Here is a 22,287-nt window from a genome sequence, read left to right as displayed (position 1 = left end):
TGAGAGAGAGAGAGAGAGAGAGAGAGAGAGAGAGAGAGAGAGAGAGAGAGAGAAGAGACAGAGCAGAGAGAGAGAGACATAATTAGACTTTTATCAAATGAGTAAGAAAAGTACTTACCGTAGGTCGGTTCCCAAAAGCAGCATAGAAGGGCTCAGCATTGGGGTAAAAGAGGTTTTTAATATCAGTTAAACACTCTATCTTGAATTTTTCTGGCTTCTTTTCTATGACTTCTCTGCAATAAAATGACAAAACAATTGTAAGAAGCTTTACAAATCAGCATCAAAAGTGTAAAAGAAGAGAACAAACGTTAAAAATGGAGACTCTAAACTTTACATTCACTGAACTGAAGGAGTCTAATAATTACTGGGCGGAATTGATCAAAACCGGAGCAGCTGTGCATGGCAACCAATCAGCTTCTCTCTTCAGTTTGTTCAGTTAAGACTTGAAAATGAGAGAGAGAAGCTGATTGGTTGCCATGCACAGCTGCTCCCGATTTTGTCTGCTCCAGTTTTGATAAATTCCCTTCATTGTGTATAATAACATTCTTCACATCTAAAACTGAGAGCAGTAAAAGCATTGACTAGGAGTTATTCTCCTCAGTTAACAAATGGATGTAGAAAGTATTATTATTGGGAAACTTTGGGGATTATTTATAAAAACTATATTTTTTATGCAGCATCATTTTTCTTAGCCAGTTACATTTTAGATTTTCTTTAGCAAAGGATTAAGCAAGGAAGTGTCTGTAATTAAAATTTACTAGAAATTAATTGTGCCCAAGCATTATCGTGGAAGATTTTTTTTTTTTTATATTGAATTCTAAACTGAAGATCTGCAGTGTGAAATTATCTAAGGTAGTGTGCCTATAACTGCTGGTCTCACAAAATTTGAAGTGAGATTTGGTGATGTCATTAATGTGCTGCTTACTGTTCTGCTTGCTGGAGAGGAAGCTGTACCGGAGGACCGGCAATGTAGGGCTCACCCTGCTTCTTCTTCTATTATTGTGCAGCTCACTGTTCTACTGCATATGATGTAGTGAAGGACCCCCCAACCCGCTCTTTTTAAAATGACTTGTGCGTACATTGAGAATGACAGCCTTAAAGTGACATTAAAGGATAAAAAAAAAATGTCCCTCCTCCCAATGTTAATGTAAGCACTTAGCTTAAATTATGTCGTTTTAATCCGACCCTCTTCTTCTTTCCTGTCCTTTTCAGCCTTCTCCCCAGCGCTGCTGTGGGTCTCCGATCCAGCGCTGACTCCTCTGTGCTTGCTGGCACTTCCTGTCCCACGGTGTCTCCATGCGGGTGCACGCGTCTATAGACTTACCTTGTGTCTCTCCTCGTTTCCAGGCCGAAAATCTGAACTGCGGATGCGCCCGCCCCAAGATTCTTAGCGGCCGCCCGAGATTTTTCAGATTTTCGGACGGGCGTGCGGCGAAGACATAGGTAAGTATTAACCCTTTTTAAAGCTTTTTTTTTTTTAACGTTTTTTCATATATCTACTGCTTGCTAGCCTTATAGATATATGCAAAAAAACGGAGGGTTTAATAACACTTTAAGGCATGAATTAGGCAAGTAATTTCTCCAATGTATCAAAGTCGTATGCACATGGACTTCTGAATCAAACTATTCAGTCCACAAAGCTCTTTATTAAAAGTGCAAAGTTAAAACGTGAAGTCCTTTACATAAAAACAAAACATATCAAGCCAACCAAGAGGCTCTTTATCAAGCATGGAGTACACGCAACATATATTTAAAGAAGCCCTAAATGGTCACAGTGATTTGTAAACAAGCAATCATTGTGGTCAACATTTCCCCCAAACACAAAAAACTACGTAGGAAAAGTGTACATCTGCAACAAACAGCAAGATATCGCAGTGCACCTGTTCATCACAAAAATCTGCATGAACTCCACTGATTGGGGGACATACCAAATGATAACTGCATTTGCATAAAAAGACACTAGCAGACCTGATGGGGGGATCAGCTATATGAACGGATTAGTCTGATACAGAAGTCCTTTGTGCAGGTGACTTTAATACATTGGAGATTGAGGTTCTCCTTGCTGGAGTGGAAACTGTATATGAGAACCTGCTTCTTCATCATGGTCTGTAAACATCACTTATCTTCAGCAGGAGCATGACTAGAAGGCATGACTTAGTCCAGCTCTCATTTTATCTAATTTTTAGCAGCCAATGTAAGCACACTCAGTCAAGCCGATTTCAAATTTTGGAAAGTGTATGGTGGATGATGAGAGTTTGACAAAAAGAAGAATTGCAACTAAAGACCCATAAAATGTTTAGTAGATATCTACAATTTAAAAACATGTTCTTGACAGATATCAGCTAGATTTTGCTTACCTGTGCAGTGCAGAGAACAAACTGCTAGGACTGAGGAGAACAGGTCCTTGAGGTAACACAGTGCCGCGCTCATTCACCCAGTGCAAGTAGCCTCGAGTCATGTCAGCCATTCCTATAGCCCGTGCTGAGCAGTAGAGGAATTTATAGCCATTTCTGGTGAATAAAATATAAACATATTAATAAAATACACAAAGGGTTTAAACACACTAGATATGTGTGCACATAATATGGACTGCGTGTTTGTAAGGCCTTGTTGACATGGGTGGTAAAGGGGTAGTAAAAACATGTTTGTTTGTTCATGTTTCTACCACCCCCCCTCCGCACCCCAAGTCAAAATAGTGGCCGCTAAGGCTTGTACTCATGTCAATTTAAAAAAGCATGCCAAACGTGACCATTGCAGTCAAAGGGGCCCTGCCGTACTGCATTACAAAATCCCCATTAGGATTAAAGATAAAAAAGGGCGGTAGAGCAGTCTGTATCTTAAGACATTTTTTTTTTTAGTTTTAAGCAAAGTAAATAATGTTTAAAACCCCTAAAGTCCTAAAGCAGTGCCATGGAGACACAACAGGAAGTCTCTCTAAAGTGACGGGAAATTGCCTCTAAGGCAGCTGTCATGGTAAGTGGTGTCCGCATTAAACAATTTGTCATCTATTGTTCCAATGACTGCTGTTTTTTGGGGGCTATGCCATCAATGTATCTGCTGGTGACAAAAAGTTCTCCCAGAAGGAACAGACAGCAGTAAAAAGTGGTTGTGGGGTTTAAAAAAAAAAGTTTTTAGCTTTACATATGCTTTAATGTCTACAGGTATCTAATGAGCTCACAATCTGAATATATACAGGGAGAATAAACAGTAGAGTACTTACTGGCTAACTTGATGATACAGTTTAGCGATTCCCTGGTGTGTCCAATCTTTTCCCAAAGTTGGCAAAATATGACCTAATGTATCGGATCTAAAAAGGTAAAAGCAGAAGGCACAAATGACTTCACAAAGCTAATACTGTAATATGTTAGCAAGGAACAGATCTGGTATATTTTACAATTTTGTAAGCCTAGAAACATGTATCTTACATGGAAATAGAATGCGTTATTATTGGCACGCATACAGGTTATGAGAGAAACACAGACAGAGCAACAGGGATTAAGATATTGGGGGCAATTGAAAAGCTGCCCATAGACAAACATAGTCTCACAGTCTGACTTTTTGGGTAGGACTAATGATGATCTATGGAATACCAAAAGACTCACAAGATAAGGCTCTTCAATAAAAAGAGCAAGAAAAAAAAACCTTGTCTGATTGCTAGTGTTTTCTTCTCGCCATTGAAAGACAAATACATCCATAAAAAGAAGGGCAACAAGATTGAAACACAGGGATCCACCATAATCCAAGCTGTAAATGTTCTGTGTGCAATAAAGAGAGCATGTACAGTCAGAAGCAATAGCCACCTAGGAATGTGGTTTATGGATTGATTTACATCCGCTCTGTACAGTACATGTGATGCTTTTATTGTATACAGAACTAGCACCAAATGGACCATGCCGAAGATGAGAGGTGTAGGAGACAAAGGCTAACAAAGAGAGGGAAATACAGAGAACAAGGAGAGAGAAATTCAGATGTCAACGGACCTAGGGCAGGAAAACCAAAGACTAATATCAAAAGGCTTAGGGCAGAAAGAAGAAAGGTAGAAACCAAGCTGTATACAAACAGGCTTATGGCAAGAATGGAAAGATGGATTCCAAGAGCCTTAGGGCAGGAAGAGGAAAAAAAGATACTAACAGGCTAAGGGCAGGAAAATGAAAGACAGACACCAACAAGTTTCAGGTAGAAGGAGGAAAGGTGGATGCCAGCAGGGCAGGAAGTGGAAAAAAAAAGATTTCAGTAGGGTTAGGGCAAGAAGAAAAAAAAAGTTGGATTCTAATAGGGCTAAGGAAGGGAGAGGGAAGATGAATAACAGGCTAAGGGCAGAGAGAGGACAAAAATACCATCAGGCTTAGGGGGCAGGAAAAAAAAGAATACTAACAAGCTAAGGGCAGGAAGATGAAAGAGACACTAACAAGTTTAAAGGGTAGGAAGAGGAAAGATAGATACCAGCAGGGCGGGCAGAGGAAAAACGAATGGCAATAGGGTTAGGGCAGGAAGAGGAAAGTTGAATAACAATAGGCTTAGGGCAGGAAGTGGACAAAATATACTAACAGGCTTAGGTCAGGAAGAGGAAAGATGGCTACCAACAGGCTTAGGGCAGGAAGAATAAAGATGGATACCAACAGGCTTAGGCAAATACAAAAAAAGATGGATGCCAGCAGGCTTGGGGCAGGAAGGAGAAGGATGGCTACCAAGGGGCTTAGGGCAAGATAAGAAAGAACAGGCCAAATGGTAAAGGAAATGGATGAGGAAAGAGAAGAGATATGTAGGAGGAAAAGAGAAAATAAAATGGCTGAGAGAGGGCAGAGACAGGTGGGGGGAGGAGAGGCAAGGAAAAGGCGCATGGTTCAATGAACAATCACATTCTGCTAGTGTTATATTGTTTATTGTAAAATAAGCTATTTGTCAGCCTAGGTTTAAATAGAAACCCGGCACAACGGTCTACGGAGGCAATTAAAGAAAGGAAAATGGAAGCAGCAAATCCTGCTCACTGCGCCTTTACCAGCAACCATTGTGCCACTCCACAAAGAGCTCACCTCGTAATTGTTCCATCAATATCGGAAATTATGATTTTATCATCCCAGTTCCACAGGTAAATGGTGCCCTCACAGCGACATGTTCCCTGGTACTGAGTCGTAACACTGAACACAACATCATTGGGGCCATTTTTCAGCTTCAGACTTTTCTGTAAAAACAGAAAATAATTATTGTATGAAATCCATTCTGCAACCTATTCAGCTGGAGCTATTTCATATCTTGCCAAACCGTGGGAAGAAATTATTTAGCAAGGTTCCCCTGCAAATGGCAGTATGCCCAAGATAAATGACACGTAGACATAATGAACTCTACAACCATTACTGCATGGTATTTTATAGAGTTAATTAGAAATCTGTTTAAAGTCCTGCTTGTACATGGGGATACAGGTGAGCAGAGGTGTGTGTGTGGCTTGCTGCGAACCCAGTTTGCTGAAGTTCGCCCAAGCCTGCAAAAGACGGACAGTGCCTCCCCCCCACCTCCTGGCCCAATCAGCTGTGCCAGAGGCATTCCCCGCCCCTCAGCAACACCTAGCGAAGGGGCAGAGAATACCCCGGCCAGAACCGATTAGGTCAGGAGGGGTGTGTTTTTCATGGGTTTGAGAGAACATGGACAAGCTGGGTTTGCACCAAGCCCATGCACATCTCTAGTCAGGGCTTCAATTAATATTCACATCAGACACCAGAACAGGTAAAAAAAATATGAACTCAGTGATTTTTACTGTGGCATGATTGTTGGTGCCAGGCAGGCTGGTTTGAGTATTTTTGTAACTGCTGATCGCCTTTTTCTCTAGAATTAATTCACAATGGAGCACAAAACAAGCAACATCCAGTAAGCAGCAGTTTTGTAGGTGATTTTGAGCAGAAGGTTCATTAGAATAAAGCTGCCAAAATACGTTACAATATTATTGTATAATCTCTGTACAACGTCCTTTAGCTGTACAAAAAACTGTAGTGTAAAGGAGTACCTAAACAATCCATTAATGGAAGGCCCTTGGACTACCCTATCAATAAGCCATGGATAAGGGGATTCTCAGCTTCCTTATGGCATTTGAACACTTTTAACCTCAGACCAGCTCACCAAAGCAGCATGGGGATAAGACAGGGATTGTTTCCAGATTTGAAGAAAATTTGACTTGACTACTTGTGTAGAAAGATGAACAGGTCCCCACCTTCCACTACACCCATTGGGCAGTACCATTGTTTACATTGCCAGTGGATTAGAGATGAACTATTGAAATGGAACGGTTCCTATAAAACATTCTTGTATTTTAGAAGTTGTGCTGTAATACTAAATTTCACCAGCGGTATAACTCAAATGTTTTGCCTAAATAACCAAGGTGGGTGGGTATTTTTTTTTAAACAATAGGGCCGTGAGAAGACCCTGAGCATTTTCTGCTTTCCTGGCAGAGTGGAAAAACAGAGAATAATAAATACTGGCACAAACCCCAAGTTTGCTCAAGAAAAGTATGCACAAGCATATTAACACTCCCAACTGTCATTTTGTTTTCAACCAATAGTTTCTGTCCCACGTTCCCTCTCAGTTGTCCCGCTGTTTGACGTAAACTGACGCACTGACCGGTATTAAAAGCATACTATTCAACTACCAAAAGTGTGATACTACACTAAACCTTCTTCTCATTTCAGAGTTGCGAGGTAAGGAGTAGGGATGTCCCGATAGCGATACTATTATTGGTATTGGGGCCGATACATGGCATTTTCATGAGTACTTGTACTCGTAAAAATGCCCCAATACTAAAGGCCGATGCCGACCCTTTAAATTTTTTTATCGGATCAGCTGCCTGAGGGCATTGCACTTGTGGGGACCTCAGCCAGCCTGCTGGGGACCTGGCATTAGCGGTCTTTGACAGAGCCTGCCCGGTCCCACATCTCCCCCTCCTGGCACAGACACAGCTCTGGACATCCCCACACCACACATACTGACTGGCACCCACCCGTTCAGCTCACCACTTTCCCATACAGCCTAGCACCTGCCCGTTCAGCCTGGCACCCGCCCACCGAACCCTAGAGAGACCCACATGCAGCCCTGGGGAGATCTGGACGCAGCCCTAATGAGAAACTGCCCTGCCCTCGGCTTGATGAAAATTGTCTTAACCGCACCTCCTTGAATTTTAATTCACTACTCCTGCCCTATACTTACAAAACCAGCCTTTTTGTAAGCTAATCCATACGTGCTGTATGGCAAAGCATGGAGCAAATAAAAAAAACTTAGTGGCTCATGGCAGCTAGTCATAGGATGATCATTTTAATTGAACATTAAACCTGAGTAGTTGCAACAGGAACTGCTTTACATGTTCTCCTGCTTGTGTGAATGTGCACCTTTATGGTACTGCCGACTAAGCAAGCATGTAATATCACTGGAGAGTTAATGGACAGCCTTATTTATCATGAAAAACCACATAGAAGATCAGCGTAAAAGGCATTATGGTGCATTTATTGGGTGTTACACTTGCAGATGCACAGAGGATGGTGTCTGCCTCTTCATAAATGTTTAATAATTCAGTCCTGCCATCTACTCCCCCTGTAAGCCATTAGTTTCTTTTCTTCATCTTTCACTTCAAACATTTTTTCTAAATCTCTCCTGCACACAGATACATTTCATCTGATTTTGGCTCATTACTGGCCCGGCAGCCTTCTTCCAGACATACCAATTACACAATGGCAATACGACTAATGGATATCCCTAGTGCTCTCCCATCTAACATCAGACCAATTATATTTAGATTCTGCACACTCCTGTCAATGTGCGAGTCCCGTCTTGCTCTGCAAACACTGTCAGGAATAATCACTTCTTTTGCTTTGTCTTTGCATTTATATTGTAGCTCAATGTAGCAGTGGTAGGCATTGGTAAAACAAACACAATTCAGTCTGATTTGCTAGGGAAGGGGTGCAGGGTTCATCATATAAACAGACTGTAATCATGGACATGGAACAATACCACTTCCCCAGCCCCCTTGGAAGCAATAATGAAACTTATGGCACTGTTGAAAACAGCGCTTAGCAAATCTTTCATGGCTTTCCTGTAACACTGCATTTGGGCAGCAGGTGGCACTATGTGCAAACCATGGAATTGCAACTACTGGTTCCAGTAATTCATGCACCCACTGAGCCCAGGAATTAGAAATCAGAGATGTGTTTTAGAGGAGATCGGTTTGTTCATAAGAGCAAAATAAAGCAAATCAAAACAAGCATTCAACAACTGTCTTCCATTGCTTATTAGTGATCAGTTTGCAATTAATATATTCGTGCAGATTCATGTATTTTGTACAACGGGGATAGTAAAATTTATCTTATTCCACTTGTGTAATTGAGAGGATAAATAATGTACATATACAGAGTATTCCTGCGCAATGAATAAGATTACACTCTGAGATGTCCATGCTGTATCAGAGAGCTCATAGCATCGCTATACATTTCCATGCTAATGTTCCCCTGTCTAGAGATATATGTATGTGGAACTCACAAGCTGGTCAGAGGTCAACCGCAGGGTCTTCTTATACGCAATATTCGATGATGAAAGGTGACTCTGGTTGGACTGCAGAGAGCCTATGTTCTGCTTGGCTGCCCTGTGATCATCGTCGCTGGATGAAGACTCATCCTTTATTCTGGAACAAACACAGGAAGATTACGTGATGAACCGGAAAAATGCATTTGGCTGACGGCTCAATAGATACATTTGCTATGAATGGCTGAGTGCATTAATTGATTGTCTTTTGAAACGACAGTCTCCAGGGAAGACATGGAAAACCTGTATGGTAAACTATCAATGAGATATTTGTGCTCAATGCCTTCATTCATGCCTTCCATTGAGAATATAATTTCCAATAATACTCAGCACTCGGCTAATAGAGACGTAACAGGATGGGGTTTGGAATCATGGGCGGAGAGTAAAAATAGCAATGTCTCTGTTCTCATCATATTACATGCATTACTGTCAGTGTTTCAGACTAAGCTTAATGCATTTGCTGATATAGATTGCATAGATGGCCCCTGTGGAGTGAAAGGGTCTTCAGTAAATATGTGCATGCCTTCCAGCCATTGCATCACCCGGTCAGTGTCTAGGTCATAGCATGGACTTCCCATCTAGTCAATAAAGCAGCTGCTGACAAACCTGATGTACTCCCACATACAACTTTCAAGCTACAGGGATTGTAGTCCACATACATACTTTCTGAAACGTGTTGTCTACGCTACTTAAATGCCCCCTGACCCGAATGGAATAAAGTTGTATCTGGACTATTTTAATTGGTGTGGCACTTTTCCTATAGTCTACCATTTTCAATGTTGGGCCAAGGATACTGTGGAAATCCTTTGGAATGTGGAATCTGCCTACCTGTTCGCCGGATCATACATATCCAAATCACTGAACTACTGTTGGATGACAAACACCAAGAGAATAACCACATGGTTCCAATGCTTTCGTTAAAACACCTCTAGTCAGTATGGCAGCACAAAAAGGGAAGATTCTCACTTTGTTTATGGAAGTGGACCTCTACTAAAAAGCCTACTTCAGTCAAAAACGTAATGTTTTGATGTAAAGTGGGGGCAAGGATTCCAATGTGAAGGGGAACTCCTGATGTGAAGAGATGTGCCCACTTAAACTGAACATGTAGAGAGGATATGGAAAGCAACTACATACATACTCCTTTTAATCAAAATCAAAAACAAGCCCAATCTGACCTCTGTAGCCACAAGTACTTTGGAGCAATTCATCCTTAAAAGTTTACAGCAGATGCACTAAAGTCATTGTCAGCTCACTTCCCCCTGCTTCCACTACCAGCAGTGACTCAGAAACCTTCCAGTCTTCTATCCTCTAATGTAAATACATAGTAGATGCTCTTGGAGGAGGAACCGGGCACAGGACCTTTTTGCACCTTTTCTGTGTTTACAAGACAAGGAAGTTGGAAGGTTGCCGGCAGGAAGGAGCAAAAGGAGATGAGCTGCTGAGAGAAGGATTTGAAGGACGTCAGTGATTCTGCTGTGATATTTGAGGATGATTTGTCTCACTGTGCCTGCAGCTACAGAGGTCAGTGAGGGTTTGTTTTAAAGTGTCTTGTTAATATATAAGTAATTGAATGTTCATAAGTTTCCTTTAACATGCAACAAGCTACCCTGCTCTTCTCTGCTTCCGCCTTCCACCTCTATAGTTACATGATGGGGAATAACCAGACGTGCATACAGCCACCTTTAACACTCCCTTAGACAGGCACTATACTGACATGCACAGACTTGATTTATTATATATGTTTGTTCTATAAAGACAATAGTCGTTTATTACTGACCTGTTTTCCATGCTGGTGCCAGCAACCTGTTCACCAGTGTAAAGTCCATTTCCACTCATGCCTTGATCTGCTTTAGACTCCTAATAAAATGAATTGTTAGGCTAGTTAACATATATGGCTGAGGAAGTGTGCACATTACAGCAGTTCAGGACATTGAAGACATTATCTGTATTCCAGATGTCAAATTCTTTCCTGGACAAAGCAGATCTTTAAAACAGGTACTGCACAATGTATTAACAAAGGAAATGAAAAGGAAGGCAGTGGTCGTGAATTCTACACAGGAATTCATTTTGTACAGAACCGGACTGGGAAATTACAAACACAGATTTTTACGTTCTCTGGCAGAGAAGACCAATGAACTGAAACGTTGAATTTCAGAGCTGAAGTCCAAAATCCAAAAACATACTGGTAGGTTAAACGGCTTATGACCAAACAGGAACTGGTTGGCATGGATCACCGTACTTTTTTTAAAGTTTCTTTTGAATAGAGCAGGGAAGGATAGAACCTATGGCAGATTTTTATTTTTGTCTCTATAGCTGCTGCAAAGATTTCACCTCACTTTCTTTTTGGGGACACCCTGATGCACTGGATTTTGCCACAACAGGAAGCAAGAGAAAATTTTCCAAAGTGGGATAATGACAATAAGAGCCCAACAGCCATCCTAACCGTACCCCACTCTACTAACAACAAACATTTTTATATTTCCCTCTATACCCTTCTTAGATATCCAAGTAGGGTATACACGTAACGAATTTCGTCCGGTTTCTGATTAACCCGCTGAAATTCGCACAGTGGGTGCCACTATCTGCACCCTTCTTTCCCGGCATCCCTTGACCAGCTGATCGAAGGAGAAGGTTGGAAATTGAAATCCGATTAATCAGCTACAGTACAATTAAAACAGCGGGGGACTCCCCCATTCACGCTCGTAGACATGGATGGAGGAATCTGTTATATTTTCTTGGTTCAGCTGGCAGGTTGAACGAAGAAAACATAAACGCATATAACCGGCTTTACCCTCACTTCCTGTCCCAGTGACACAGACAACAGTCTGGAGGCATTTTTAACCCTTATCCACTACCAAAAAAACATTTTTTTTGTGTAGAGTTGGGCTTAAATATAAAATTCCACACGTACCCCTCCTCCCCTATTTGTTTCCATTTTGAAGATTTCACAAACCCAATTGCTATGCAAGGTGTTAGGACCATTGAGTTCAACCATGACTGGTAGTGTTATCTGTATAGGTTTTTATTTATCCAGAGTTAGTCACAGTTAGTTGATCTGTAATGTCGACTTCCTGTTATCTACCAGCTCTAACCGGTGGTGTCCATTATCACCCCTCATTCCTCCATGCTTGCTGTGACATGAATTAAGACATCAGCATTACTTATTTAGAAGGTGCTACCTTTACAAACCAGCCTCAGATCAGATCATTTACTTCAATGGGTGCAAAAGCTCCAAATTCAGAAGTAGAAATGAGATCAGGTTTGGACTGAACCCACGCTCCTCTGTCAGCTGCTGGCGGGGAATTCCCTGATCCCAGCTGGACATACGCAAAGAGGCGGGATGCAGTGAGGTTATTGACGTTATAGGACTACATGCTCATGGCTATGTGGCCATATTCTGTAAGTTACATCCGCGCCAGCATCCCATCCTTTGTTTACATGCAACATTGAGGCGGGGAATGCCCGTCACTCCTTGTTTAGAGGAACTCATGGTTGAACCGGGTTAGATTCGAACCTGAGCTCATCCTTATTCAAAATGTATCTTCTGTCAAAGTAGTGGATCATACTAATGTAAATGAAAAGTAATTTCCCACATCTTCCTAGGTAGTCAAACCTTTAGGCGGATGCCCATTTTAAGTTAGGACATGCATTCATTGTCAGATTATACAATTTCTACATATATATGAAAGAAAGGTGTCACTTTCTGCACCATAGTGTTGACCCCTTGAAGTGGTTAAAGCAACCCTATTATAACAGGAGTGTGTGGCCTGCTATTGCTGACCTCCTTCTAAAATTGCTAGCTGACTGGTTGTTATTGTGATCCCCCACATTCCTGACCTGCAACAAGCATACAGATCATAAAACAAATGAAAAACTGCTGCAACCTGGGTTAAAGTATGAACCCCTTAAGATCACTACAAAGCTGTGCCAAGCGGAGACAATAAACAGGAAAGTGGAGTAACAGAGTAATGGAGGAAACAGGAGAATTATTCAACGCTGCACATACTGCAGTGAGAACGCTTTGACATGGGTCATACTGCATCGCTTACTCATAAGGTTCAGACTGTTCTCATGCTCCATAGCGAAGGCGATCTTACTGTTTTGAATAAACCTCCTGTTTTCGTCATGACTCTTGTGGACCCAACTTTCCAGTACGGTGCATATCAAGAAAGTCAGAAAAATTCAATGCCCTTATCTGCATACTTGTTGTGGGATAGTGACTCAAGGTATTAAAGTGACAAAATCAGCATGACAGCCAGGCAACTTTCATTTTCAGAAGAAGAGGTCAGCAGTGGCAGCCTAGAGCTTCCTCCCATGACATGCTTCCTTTAAGGGCCCAACAGTCAGTTACTGAACACTGCATAATCTATTTTTTAAAGCTGAACACCAGGATAAGCAAATCTTGTCTAAATACAAGAATCATGTGTATCCTTACTTGAATCTTGATGAGCTTTGTGTATTTCTTCCAGATCCGTGCAGTAATCCAGTGTGACACTTTACCTCTGTACAGGAGCTTCCTGTAATAAGGACCAGTCACTGCTGCTGTCTATCCTTGTGCAGGCCGACTTGTCTGGTCTCCGCCTCCTCCTGTAGTTTTCTGCAGGCAGGCTGTAGAAAGTAGAGCTGGGTCCCCCCCACAGCTCTGCTTTCTGCACAGGCTATGTACGGCACAGTGATGATGTCACTGCTACTGTTACAAGGTGACATGTGGGTTTCTAAGGGAGTTCTATGCACACACAGTGGGTTTAAATCCATTGTGGCTATTAAGAAATACATTTAAATAAACATTTTTGTTCCTGGTATTCAGCTTTAGGTCACAAAAAAAAGCATTATTCAGCTTCTCAGACTTACTACTTTAATGTTGCTGTTCCGTCCACGCCAGGAAAACCACCATCTGCCTCCCTTTTTTGGCATCTTGTCTCTCATCAAAGTGTCCACAGTAACCTGTGATAAATGCACGGCGACCACAGTAAAAGGGAAAAAAAAAAAAGGAAAAAAAAAGCAAAACAGAAACATCTAAATGAATGAAATAAGAAGCCAACCAAAAATAAATATGTAGAAAGCAATGAACCAATGGCAAGCAAGCACAGGTATGAGAAACATACATACTGTCTGTTGGCCACAGAGATTAGAAAAACAAAATCTAATGGAATCTACCAGAGCACAGACGTAATCAAAGCAAGAGTACTTGAAAAAAAACAAGAAAAAAGAAAACACAAAAGGTTTGTTAGTATTTGGAGTTATGTACGGACATTAGCACTAGATGGAGGTGAAATGAAGGCGAAGGACAACGAAAAGGATTATTCCATTGTAGGTGGAAAGGCGCAGCGTTTCATCTCCTCCTAGACCAGGGATAGCCAAACTCAGGCCCTCCAGCTGTGGTGAGACTACAAATCCCATGATGCATCTCTCTCCGGGAGTCATGTCTGTGGCTGTGAGAATCTTGCAATGCCTCATGGTATTTGTAGTTCCACCACAGCTGGAGGGTCGGAGTTTGGTACTAGACTGTTAAGGCTAAACTCCAGGAATGCATCTGCAAAGTTGGAACACATATATGGAAACTATTTTACCTGCCCACGGGTTTAAAACACTGTTCAGCCTGGTTCAGGTCCCACCCCAGTTGGTGAACTGGTAGTACAGCCAGATCCTCGTCCTCCACAAAAGCACAGCTTGCTCAATAATACACCGCTCTCCTTACTCACAAGTTGTCCCTCTACTCATGTACAAGCAGCAGAATCTGATTGGCCTCTAGAGATGCCCCACCCTTGTCTAGTCTAAAGGTTGCCATACACTTTACAACCCTCGCAAGACTTTTGTCTTGCGAGGGTTGTAAAGTAATTTAAAAATGGACGATCTGCCCATCTTGGACAGGCAGATCGTACTTGCAATCATCGCAAGCCCGCCCCCCTGAGGGGCAGGCCTCCGATGACTGCAATGCTGAAGGGGCAGTGTGCGCGTGCGCACACCAGCCCGTGTGGCAGTTATCTCACGATCATGCTACAAACCAGCCGAAAATCGTACGATTCCCGGCTGGTTTTCGAACATTCTCGAAATACAAAAGCCGTGCGACCGTACAGTAGAAACGGTCGCACGCCTTCCATACACTTTGCGATTATTGTACGATCATGGGATTTCCCGCGATTATCGTACGATAATCGTGCAATGTATGGGCACCTTAAAGCTGGCCAAACACTGGTAGATTTTTGTGCGAACGTTGAAACAGAAATTCCCGTAAGGAGCAAAAATGAATGTTCGAGAAAAAAAAAATTCATCCTGCTCCTTTGGATTTTTTTTTTTAACACTATGGTGGAAAATGATTGCCGATTTCACCCCACTGTTAGAAAATCAAATGTCCTGAAATTGTTTTAGAACAAAATTAAATTCTACTAAGGTACGGCCAGATTTAGTGATAATGATAAAATCGATTACAGGAAGTTGAGATCAAAAGATAGAAAAACATTTAATAAGATTTAATAAAGATATAAAGTACAGCAAGGGTGTTTTTTATGTTTGCCTGGAGTTCAGTTTTAAAGGTCTAGACCAGGGAGATGTCTTCTCCTCTTTGTTGCAGATATTTCCTGCTGCAAGGCCATGCCACTGAATTCAAAATGCTTACTATAAATAGTCCAACAAAGAATCCCACCGCTTCTTCCCTAACCCACTTGCTGCAGGATTCTCTGCAGGAATACGGTATAAGTAAATGAAAATCTGCGTGGAATTGTCCTTTAGTTTAAAAGGCTAGTAAATAGAAAATATAATACAATATAATTTTTTTTTTAAAGGTTTCCACAAATATGCATGTAAAAGTTGTTGGCTAATACCCTATACACACACACAAAAAGTATGACTTTAAATATGGACTATGACTGGGATTATATCTCTATTTGTATAAGTTTATTTAAAAAAAACAAAAATCCAACACAGGCCGGGCTATCACAGTTCTAAAGGAAACTCATCACAAAAAGGCTAATACCACTTAAGCTGCTCTTCTGCCCCCGCCCCCCTCACCCATTGTTAACGTTTACAGGTAAATCAAAGTAAGTTCATTAGGGCCAATGGTGGGGTAGAGGACTGACTCTACGCATTTCTCATACTATTTGATCAGCTTCATCAGGAGTTGCGGGAAAAGTGTGCGTTTCTAAAAATATTTGTGTGAATATTGGAGTAGTCGTAGCCTGAGACCAGATCCAAAAGGGGATAGGAGGAGGCGGCTTAAAAAGCATGGGAGTATATTCATAACCGGTGAGGTACCACTTGTGTCATAAAGATGATCTGGGTGAACAGAAAATCTCCAAAACATCTTTGATGTTCCTGTGGTTGATTGTTCTCCCCTGGTCCGTGTGTGTGAGTGTTGGATTTAAAATGGCCATGGTGAATACTGCTTGTTCTCCTGCTACACTTTTGCAAGGTGTATATCCATTACTAGTGAGGAGCCAATGGGTAATCTCCACAACACCTAACACCTTAGATGTCCCTCCGGTTGATGCAGTCCTCTAATGGACAACCACACGAATAGGTATACATTCTACCACATACTAAGAATTATAAAGAACTAGGGGGAAGAACTGACCCCAACAACCACAAGAGCATCTATGATGTTTTGGAGATTTTCTGTTCACCAAGATCATCTTTATGATATACTGGTTAAGGATATGCACCTTGTTTTTTTAAGTATCCTTCTATTCCCTTGTAGAGCTGGATTTGGACTGAGACTACCCAATATTTACATGCATAAGTTTAGAAACGCACAAGCTTACCGCAACTCCTGATAAAGTAAATCAAAGCAAATCATGTACCGTTAGTCCCTTACCCCACCACTGATCCCAATGTACCTATTGTGATGTACCTGTAAATGGTTATAGTGGGGGTTGGAGAGGCTTAAAGTGACATTAAACCCTCAGATTTTTTAACATAAAACAATACTGTAATGTGTGCCTTACTGTAATCTATGGTTGTTTCCCTTCTCTTTGATGCTCTTCCTTTTAAATATGTATCTGTTCTCATGCTTGAAGAGAACTTCCCTTTTCAGCAGACTGCCTTGTCTCACACGGTGTCTGTGTATAGGCTGTAACCTGAGCCAGCACTATAGGAAGAGGCCCTGAGCTGAAAAGGGAAGTTCTCTCCAAGCATGAGGACAGATACATATTTAAAAGGAAGAGCAGCAAAGAGAAGGGAAACAACCATGGATTACAGTAAGGCACACATTACACTATTGTTTTATGTTAAAAAATCTGAGGGTTTAATGTCACTTTAAGCAATATTAGAAATTTATGTGATGACTGTCCTTAAGAACTGTGATAGTCCAGCTTGTGCTTTCACCATGTTGGATTTTTGGGCTTCAAAATTAATTTGTACAAATAAAGAGATAAATAGTCCATACTTGGTACCTGTAAATATAGGGATGCGGTGCAACAACCATAGTCCAAACACAGAAAAAACATAGAATTGTACCAAGTATGACTTGTGTAGCTAATGCATTACATGTTGATGGGGTAAAATAGTCCATTCAGCTGAATAGTTGAAACTTCAGGAAATTCGGTGACCTGTATGCTCTGTGATGGGTATTTCAATAGGAAGTCAGGCTGGCACTGGAAAATGGCTCCCCTCCAAGACTACAAAGATTTAATCTCAGATATTTGATCTGGACTGATAAGGTTCTAAAATGTGTACATATAGATCGGTAAAAGTGAACTGTAATTTGGGTACACCATTTAGTTAAAGGAGAACTATGGGGTTAAGGCTTTTCCCCATAGTTCTCCTTAGGGTAACGGGAGGACACAAACTAGCATCCTCCCGTCACCCTAAGCTCAGTATACCGCGAGCTACAGCTCACCTCCCGATCTACTGAGCCGACCTGTGACAGTCTCATTGTCACAGGACGGCTAGAACTATGAGGTGAGTGAAAAGCACTCACCTCATAGTTCTCCTTTAAAGGAGATGCATACCTAGGGAGGTGCTCTTGCCAACAGTCCTCAGCATCTTTCTATACTTTCAGCATGCAAGATGGCTCCCCCGGTAAATGTGTTTAATTGGGAATATGTGTCTTTTGACTTTATGTATATGAAGATTTGGCAAATTAGGGGTTGTTTTTTCTTTTTTTTTTTACTCATCGGGGAATGTTGGAAAGAGGCAGGACTGCAGAAAGGACAAAACTACAAAATAAGATTGACAGGAAAGTTCCATCAAAGGATTTTGGACTCTAAGAAGTTAGAATATAAAGATATTAATCGTGTAAAGATATTAATTGCTGGTAAACTTTGCCCAAAAATTGACATTTGAGTTGTGGATGGTTGCTGGAATCGCCTGCTGTTCTGAGGACACCAGTGGCAAGCGATACCACTACCAGAACTTTCACTTCTGTCCAAACACCAAGGATATTAAAATGAACATATGATGTCACAGTCCCCCGGTAGCTTCTTCTTAACATATAAATAGTCAAATTTTTAGGAAGGCCAGGTGCAGATGACTTTATGATGTTGTGGACAGAATATGCAAACTACTGCATGTAAATCTCACCAGTGGCATCTGCAAAAGGTAAACGTTGCCAGCGAGTAACGTGATTCACCTGTGCCCACACAAAACTGAAACTTAGATTTTGGATGACGTTTTCTTTATGTTGATCTTTGCTCTTTGGCCACTGAAAGCTTCCCTGCCTCTCCATGGAAAGTCTTCAAGCAAGGCTTTGTTCAAGGCCTTCACATGGGAGATTGGTAAATGCAGTCCCTGACCAGGAGTTTTTTTTAAGGGCGAGGCTTTGTGGCACCCAGAGGCCATACAGCACACATCTCTGTGGAATGCAGATACAACTTTTTTATCCCCCCTCAGTCTAAACCCTTGGGAAGTGACCAGATTTAAAAGAAAATTAAAATAGTTTTAATTTGAAAAACTCTACTGAATCCTTAGAGGGCGCCCACCCTAGTGCAGATTGTTTTTAATATTGAAAGGTAGCAAAACAGAGTAGAAACATACTCACAATGGTAGATCAAATGAGAGCATTCAACAAAAACGTAGAGGACATCAATGAGAAGCTGCACAGTCAGTCTGTGTGCCAGCAACAGAGGCATTCTGTGCTGCACAGTCAGCCTGTGTGCCAGCAACAGAGGCATTCTGGTGCTGGCACACAGGCTGACTGTGCAGCTTCTCACCGATGTCCTCTACGTTTTTGTTGAATGCTCTCATTTGATCTACCATTGTGAGTATGTTTCTACTCTGTTTTGCTACCTTTCAATATTAAAAACAATCTGCACTAGGGTGGGCGCCCTTCTCTTTTGTTTTCTCATAGTGCTACAGTTCCCTTGGCTGAAGTGGGGCAGCGCCCCTAATAATCCTTTACATGCATTTTTCGGTTGAGGATTCTACTTGGCGCTTTTGATTTTTCTATTCGGATTCATGTTTTCCTAGTTACAGCTGCGGCATTGCCTGTGACTAGAATAAATACATTCGATAACTCAGGATGATGTTGCCCCAGCATCACCACAAACTAAAAGGTGTAACTCCTTTGATGGCCTCTTCCAGTATGTCATGTAAAATGGCTGTCTCAAAATTGTAAAAGCTGAAACCATGCACTGTGTCTGGATAATAATGTGCATGGTTCATTGTAATGTTTCCTGGGGAAACAAACACGTGCACTGAATTTATAAGCCCTGACTTCCTATAGCTTTGAAAAGCTCATGCCCTCTGCTGATTGGCGAGTTCATGCTGTGACTTAGCAGCAGGGCCGAATCCCCCACAAGGCCACCAAGGCTCGGCCTTGGTAAAAGCAGGGAGTATAGGGGCAGCAGGGGTGTGAAATTCCTATCGCCCGACACCCGAGACATGCAGTTCCAGGCACCAGGCGGGTATTTTTTTTTCTACATTTAGCCCAAGCAGGACTAAATGTAGAGCAGGAAAGTCACCGTTCATTTTGTCGATGTCACCGAGATCACTCATATGCAGCCTGCAGGTCAAAAAGTAAATTGAGGAACCTGGCCTTGGGGCAGCAGAGAGTAAATCCGGCCCTGCTTGCTTAGCAGGGGGTGTGTTGGACATCTGCAGATTGACCACTGATTCCACACAAAGAGCAAGGGTTCTCCTCTGCTGAATGCTAGCACGGAGCAGGCTTTTTTACTCAGACTGTGGCTGCTTTCTAAAGAAAACCAACTATAAGACTCTGAACAGCTTTAGTTCTGATGCACTCCGAATTTATGTAGCCCATTAAAACTGAAAGTTTGATTGAGCTTCAAGTGGTTTCTGAGCAGCTGCCCTTAGTTTGTATCTATGTTTGTCTGGCTCTGTTAGAACATTAGAGCTTACTGTAAAGCAGATTTATCCATCAGTGGTGGTCATATTTAAGAGAATGAGCCGTTTGGCATAAGCACCGATAGCTTTTACTGTTATACACTATCATGGGAAAGCCATATACACAAAGCAGTGAGGCCAAAGTATGATTGCTTCTTTAATCTCAAATGTCTACCCAAGGAGGCAAAGGAGGCTTTGTAGACGCTTTCCAACTTGGTGATGGCTTTGGTTTCCAATGATTAACGAAATTGCTAACAAAATGGTAAATAACCAGCACACCAACAACTTACTGGTTCATAATCGGTGAACAAAAACTGTTCTAGAGTTTCTCCCCAGACACCCAGTTCATTCTCCATTGGATGCCGCTTGCACAGTATTCAAAAGCTGAAGACACGTCAAATATACCTATTCCTTATCTATGGTAGTAGTCATGTGTCACCACTCTCTGCAGAGCAACAGGCTTATGGAAGCAGCCAAGGAGAGGGGTTACAGGTGGAGAGATTGGGGCATAGAGTTTGACTTTTAACAAAGTCAGAACTTGCATATCAGTAAAAGGGCTGCATAGTTTGTTTACACTGCATATAGGGGGTGAGTTTCAAACATCTAATGAGAGGAATAAGAACATACCACTATGTTTACATGCTTGGGTAATGGAAAGATTCACTTTAGAGTGTGGTAAAGGGACCATTTCTATGAGGTGAAGACAACAGTCCTAAACTAAAAAATGAAAATAAAAATGACCATGTGTACTCGTGTGTGGAGCCGTGAACAGGGCCAACTGATCGGAAGCCGATTAATCGATTATTGAAAAAGTTGACAACTTTTTCAATAATCGATTATAATCGATTATGTCGATTAGTTGTTGCAGCCCTAACCTTATTAATAAGCTTTTAACCCCAACACCATCCATTGTACAAAGGATGCTCAGATCAGTCATTTGTAAATATCAGACCCCATAGGGAGAAAGTAAAACGGCGGTCCTTCACTCCCCAGCTCTGCTTAACCTTTCTGCTAACCCTCATGCTTTTTTGTTTGCTTGTTCAACCCAACCCCCTCCCTCTAGGCAATATGTTTGGTAGGGCCATGTTTCATCCGTGTTTCCCAGAAGGCTGCAGAAGAACGGACCCAACACGGCTGGGTGGACCTTGCTGCATGTCATCAGGGGCCCCCTGCAGAGAATCAGAACCTCCTATTGACGTCACAGAAGATGGCAATAAGTCACCAACTGGAACTTCATCCAATAAGGCCTGTATTGACATTAGCTAAAGTCTATTCAGGCATTATTGGATGAAGATCCATTGGTGTGCTGATGTCATATTTACCTCTTGGATCTATACACCACCATCAACAAGTTTCTTCAGTAACCGCAAAACAATGGGTATATCGGGCAGGTGTGTGGTTGGATATCTACATGACAGATGAAGATGGCAGCACGGAGCACAGGCTGTGGCTGCAGATCGGCAGATTACAACAAGACAACGACCGATGGATTGGCTGGGCAGGTGATTATGTTTTCTGGTGAGAACCCCACATAACAGGTAGGATGAGATAGGGGGGGATGCAAGGGGTGCAGGTTGTTGGGTTTGTGAAGTTCCTCTACAATTTATACCCATCTCGTGTTTTCCTATTTATTTGTCATATGCAGCCCTACATATGGATGTGCCCACACGTATTAAATAAGCACATTGTCAATATCTGGAAGAGAGAGATACGGCGCCATGGACTATATCTAGCTACAGTAAACAGCTCTGTATAAATACTAAGCTTGTTTGAATAGCCGTAGCTTCCAGATTAGATAATCAGCCATTGTGCAGGGGGAGGAAAAAAAAAACACATTCTCAAACAAATAATTCTGTTCCTATCCAGCGAGGGAGAATAGAGCACAGCCATAATGGGTAATTACATGATTCATGTCTTATTATTCTCGGGATAAACAAAGCAAGTTCTAATGGAAAATATTGCTGTGCGACCAATCTGTCCTTATGAAAAAGCATCTGACAATAGGACGGCTCAATTATGTTTATATATGAATAATTCGTTTCCCGTAGCAACCAACTCCATCACGCGGCAGACGGCTTTTTCTGTCCTGCAACAATAGTGTGTTCCCAACCTCGCACGCCGAGATCCTTCGCCCCGGGTGGTAAAGCTCTGGGACGCCACGGCAGTTAGAGGAAAGTCATCCTTAATAAGAGGGATTGAATCCCCCATCATGAAACGTTTATCGTTGGAAGAGAGATGGGAGGTCAGAACTTTCCAACTGCAAGAAATGTTCTTCATACAGCTCTGCACGTCATAGGTTAAGGAACTAACTTCATACAGCATATCAAATATTCACTTATGCATAAAGACTGTGAGCATAAAGTGCATTGAAATGCAAGAACAACATTTTTTATATAGTGCACCTTATCGGCCCTTAGATGAGGTGGTTGCATTACTTTCTATTTTTTTTTTAAC

General features: G+C 41.8%; 1 protein-coding gene across 1 annotated transcript in view; it reads right to left on the bottom strand.

Moving 5' to 3' along the window:
- Window positions 1–22,287, bottom strand: part of LPIN1 (lipin 1) — a 99,016-nt gene that overhangs the window by 8,916 nt on the left and 67,813 nt on the right. Inside the window, exons 12-18 of the mRNA XM_018558399.1 lie at window positions 13,408–13,500; window positions 10,334–10,413; window positions 8,515–8,656; window positions 5,034–5,182; window positions 3,221–3,307; window positions 2,358–2,510; window positions 119–233 (exon numbers count right to left, since the gene is read on the bottom strand). Coding sequence (XP_018413901.1) covers window positions 119–233; window positions 2,358–2,510; window positions 3,221–3,307; window positions 5,034–5,182; window positions 8,515–8,656; window positions 10,334–10,413; window positions 13,408–13,500 — 819 coding nt within the window. The remainder of the gene's footprint in view (window positions 1–118; window positions 234–2,357; window positions 2,511–3,220; window positions 3,308–5,033; window positions 5,183–8,514; window positions 8,657–10,333; window positions 10,414–13,407; window positions 13,501–22,287) is intronic.

This window comes from Nanorana parkeri, unplaced genomic scaffold, assembly GCF_000935625.1.
Source record: "Nanorana parkeri isolate BGI_ZX_2015 unplaced genomic scaffold, ASM93562v1 scaffold336, whole genome shotgun sequence".
NCBI lineage: Eukaryota > Metazoa > Chordata > Amphibia > Anura > Dicroglossidae > Nanorana > Nanorana parkeri.
The sequence above is the reverse complement of the archived record's forward strand: the minus strand, read 5'-3'. Positions and strand labels throughout refer to the sequence as shown.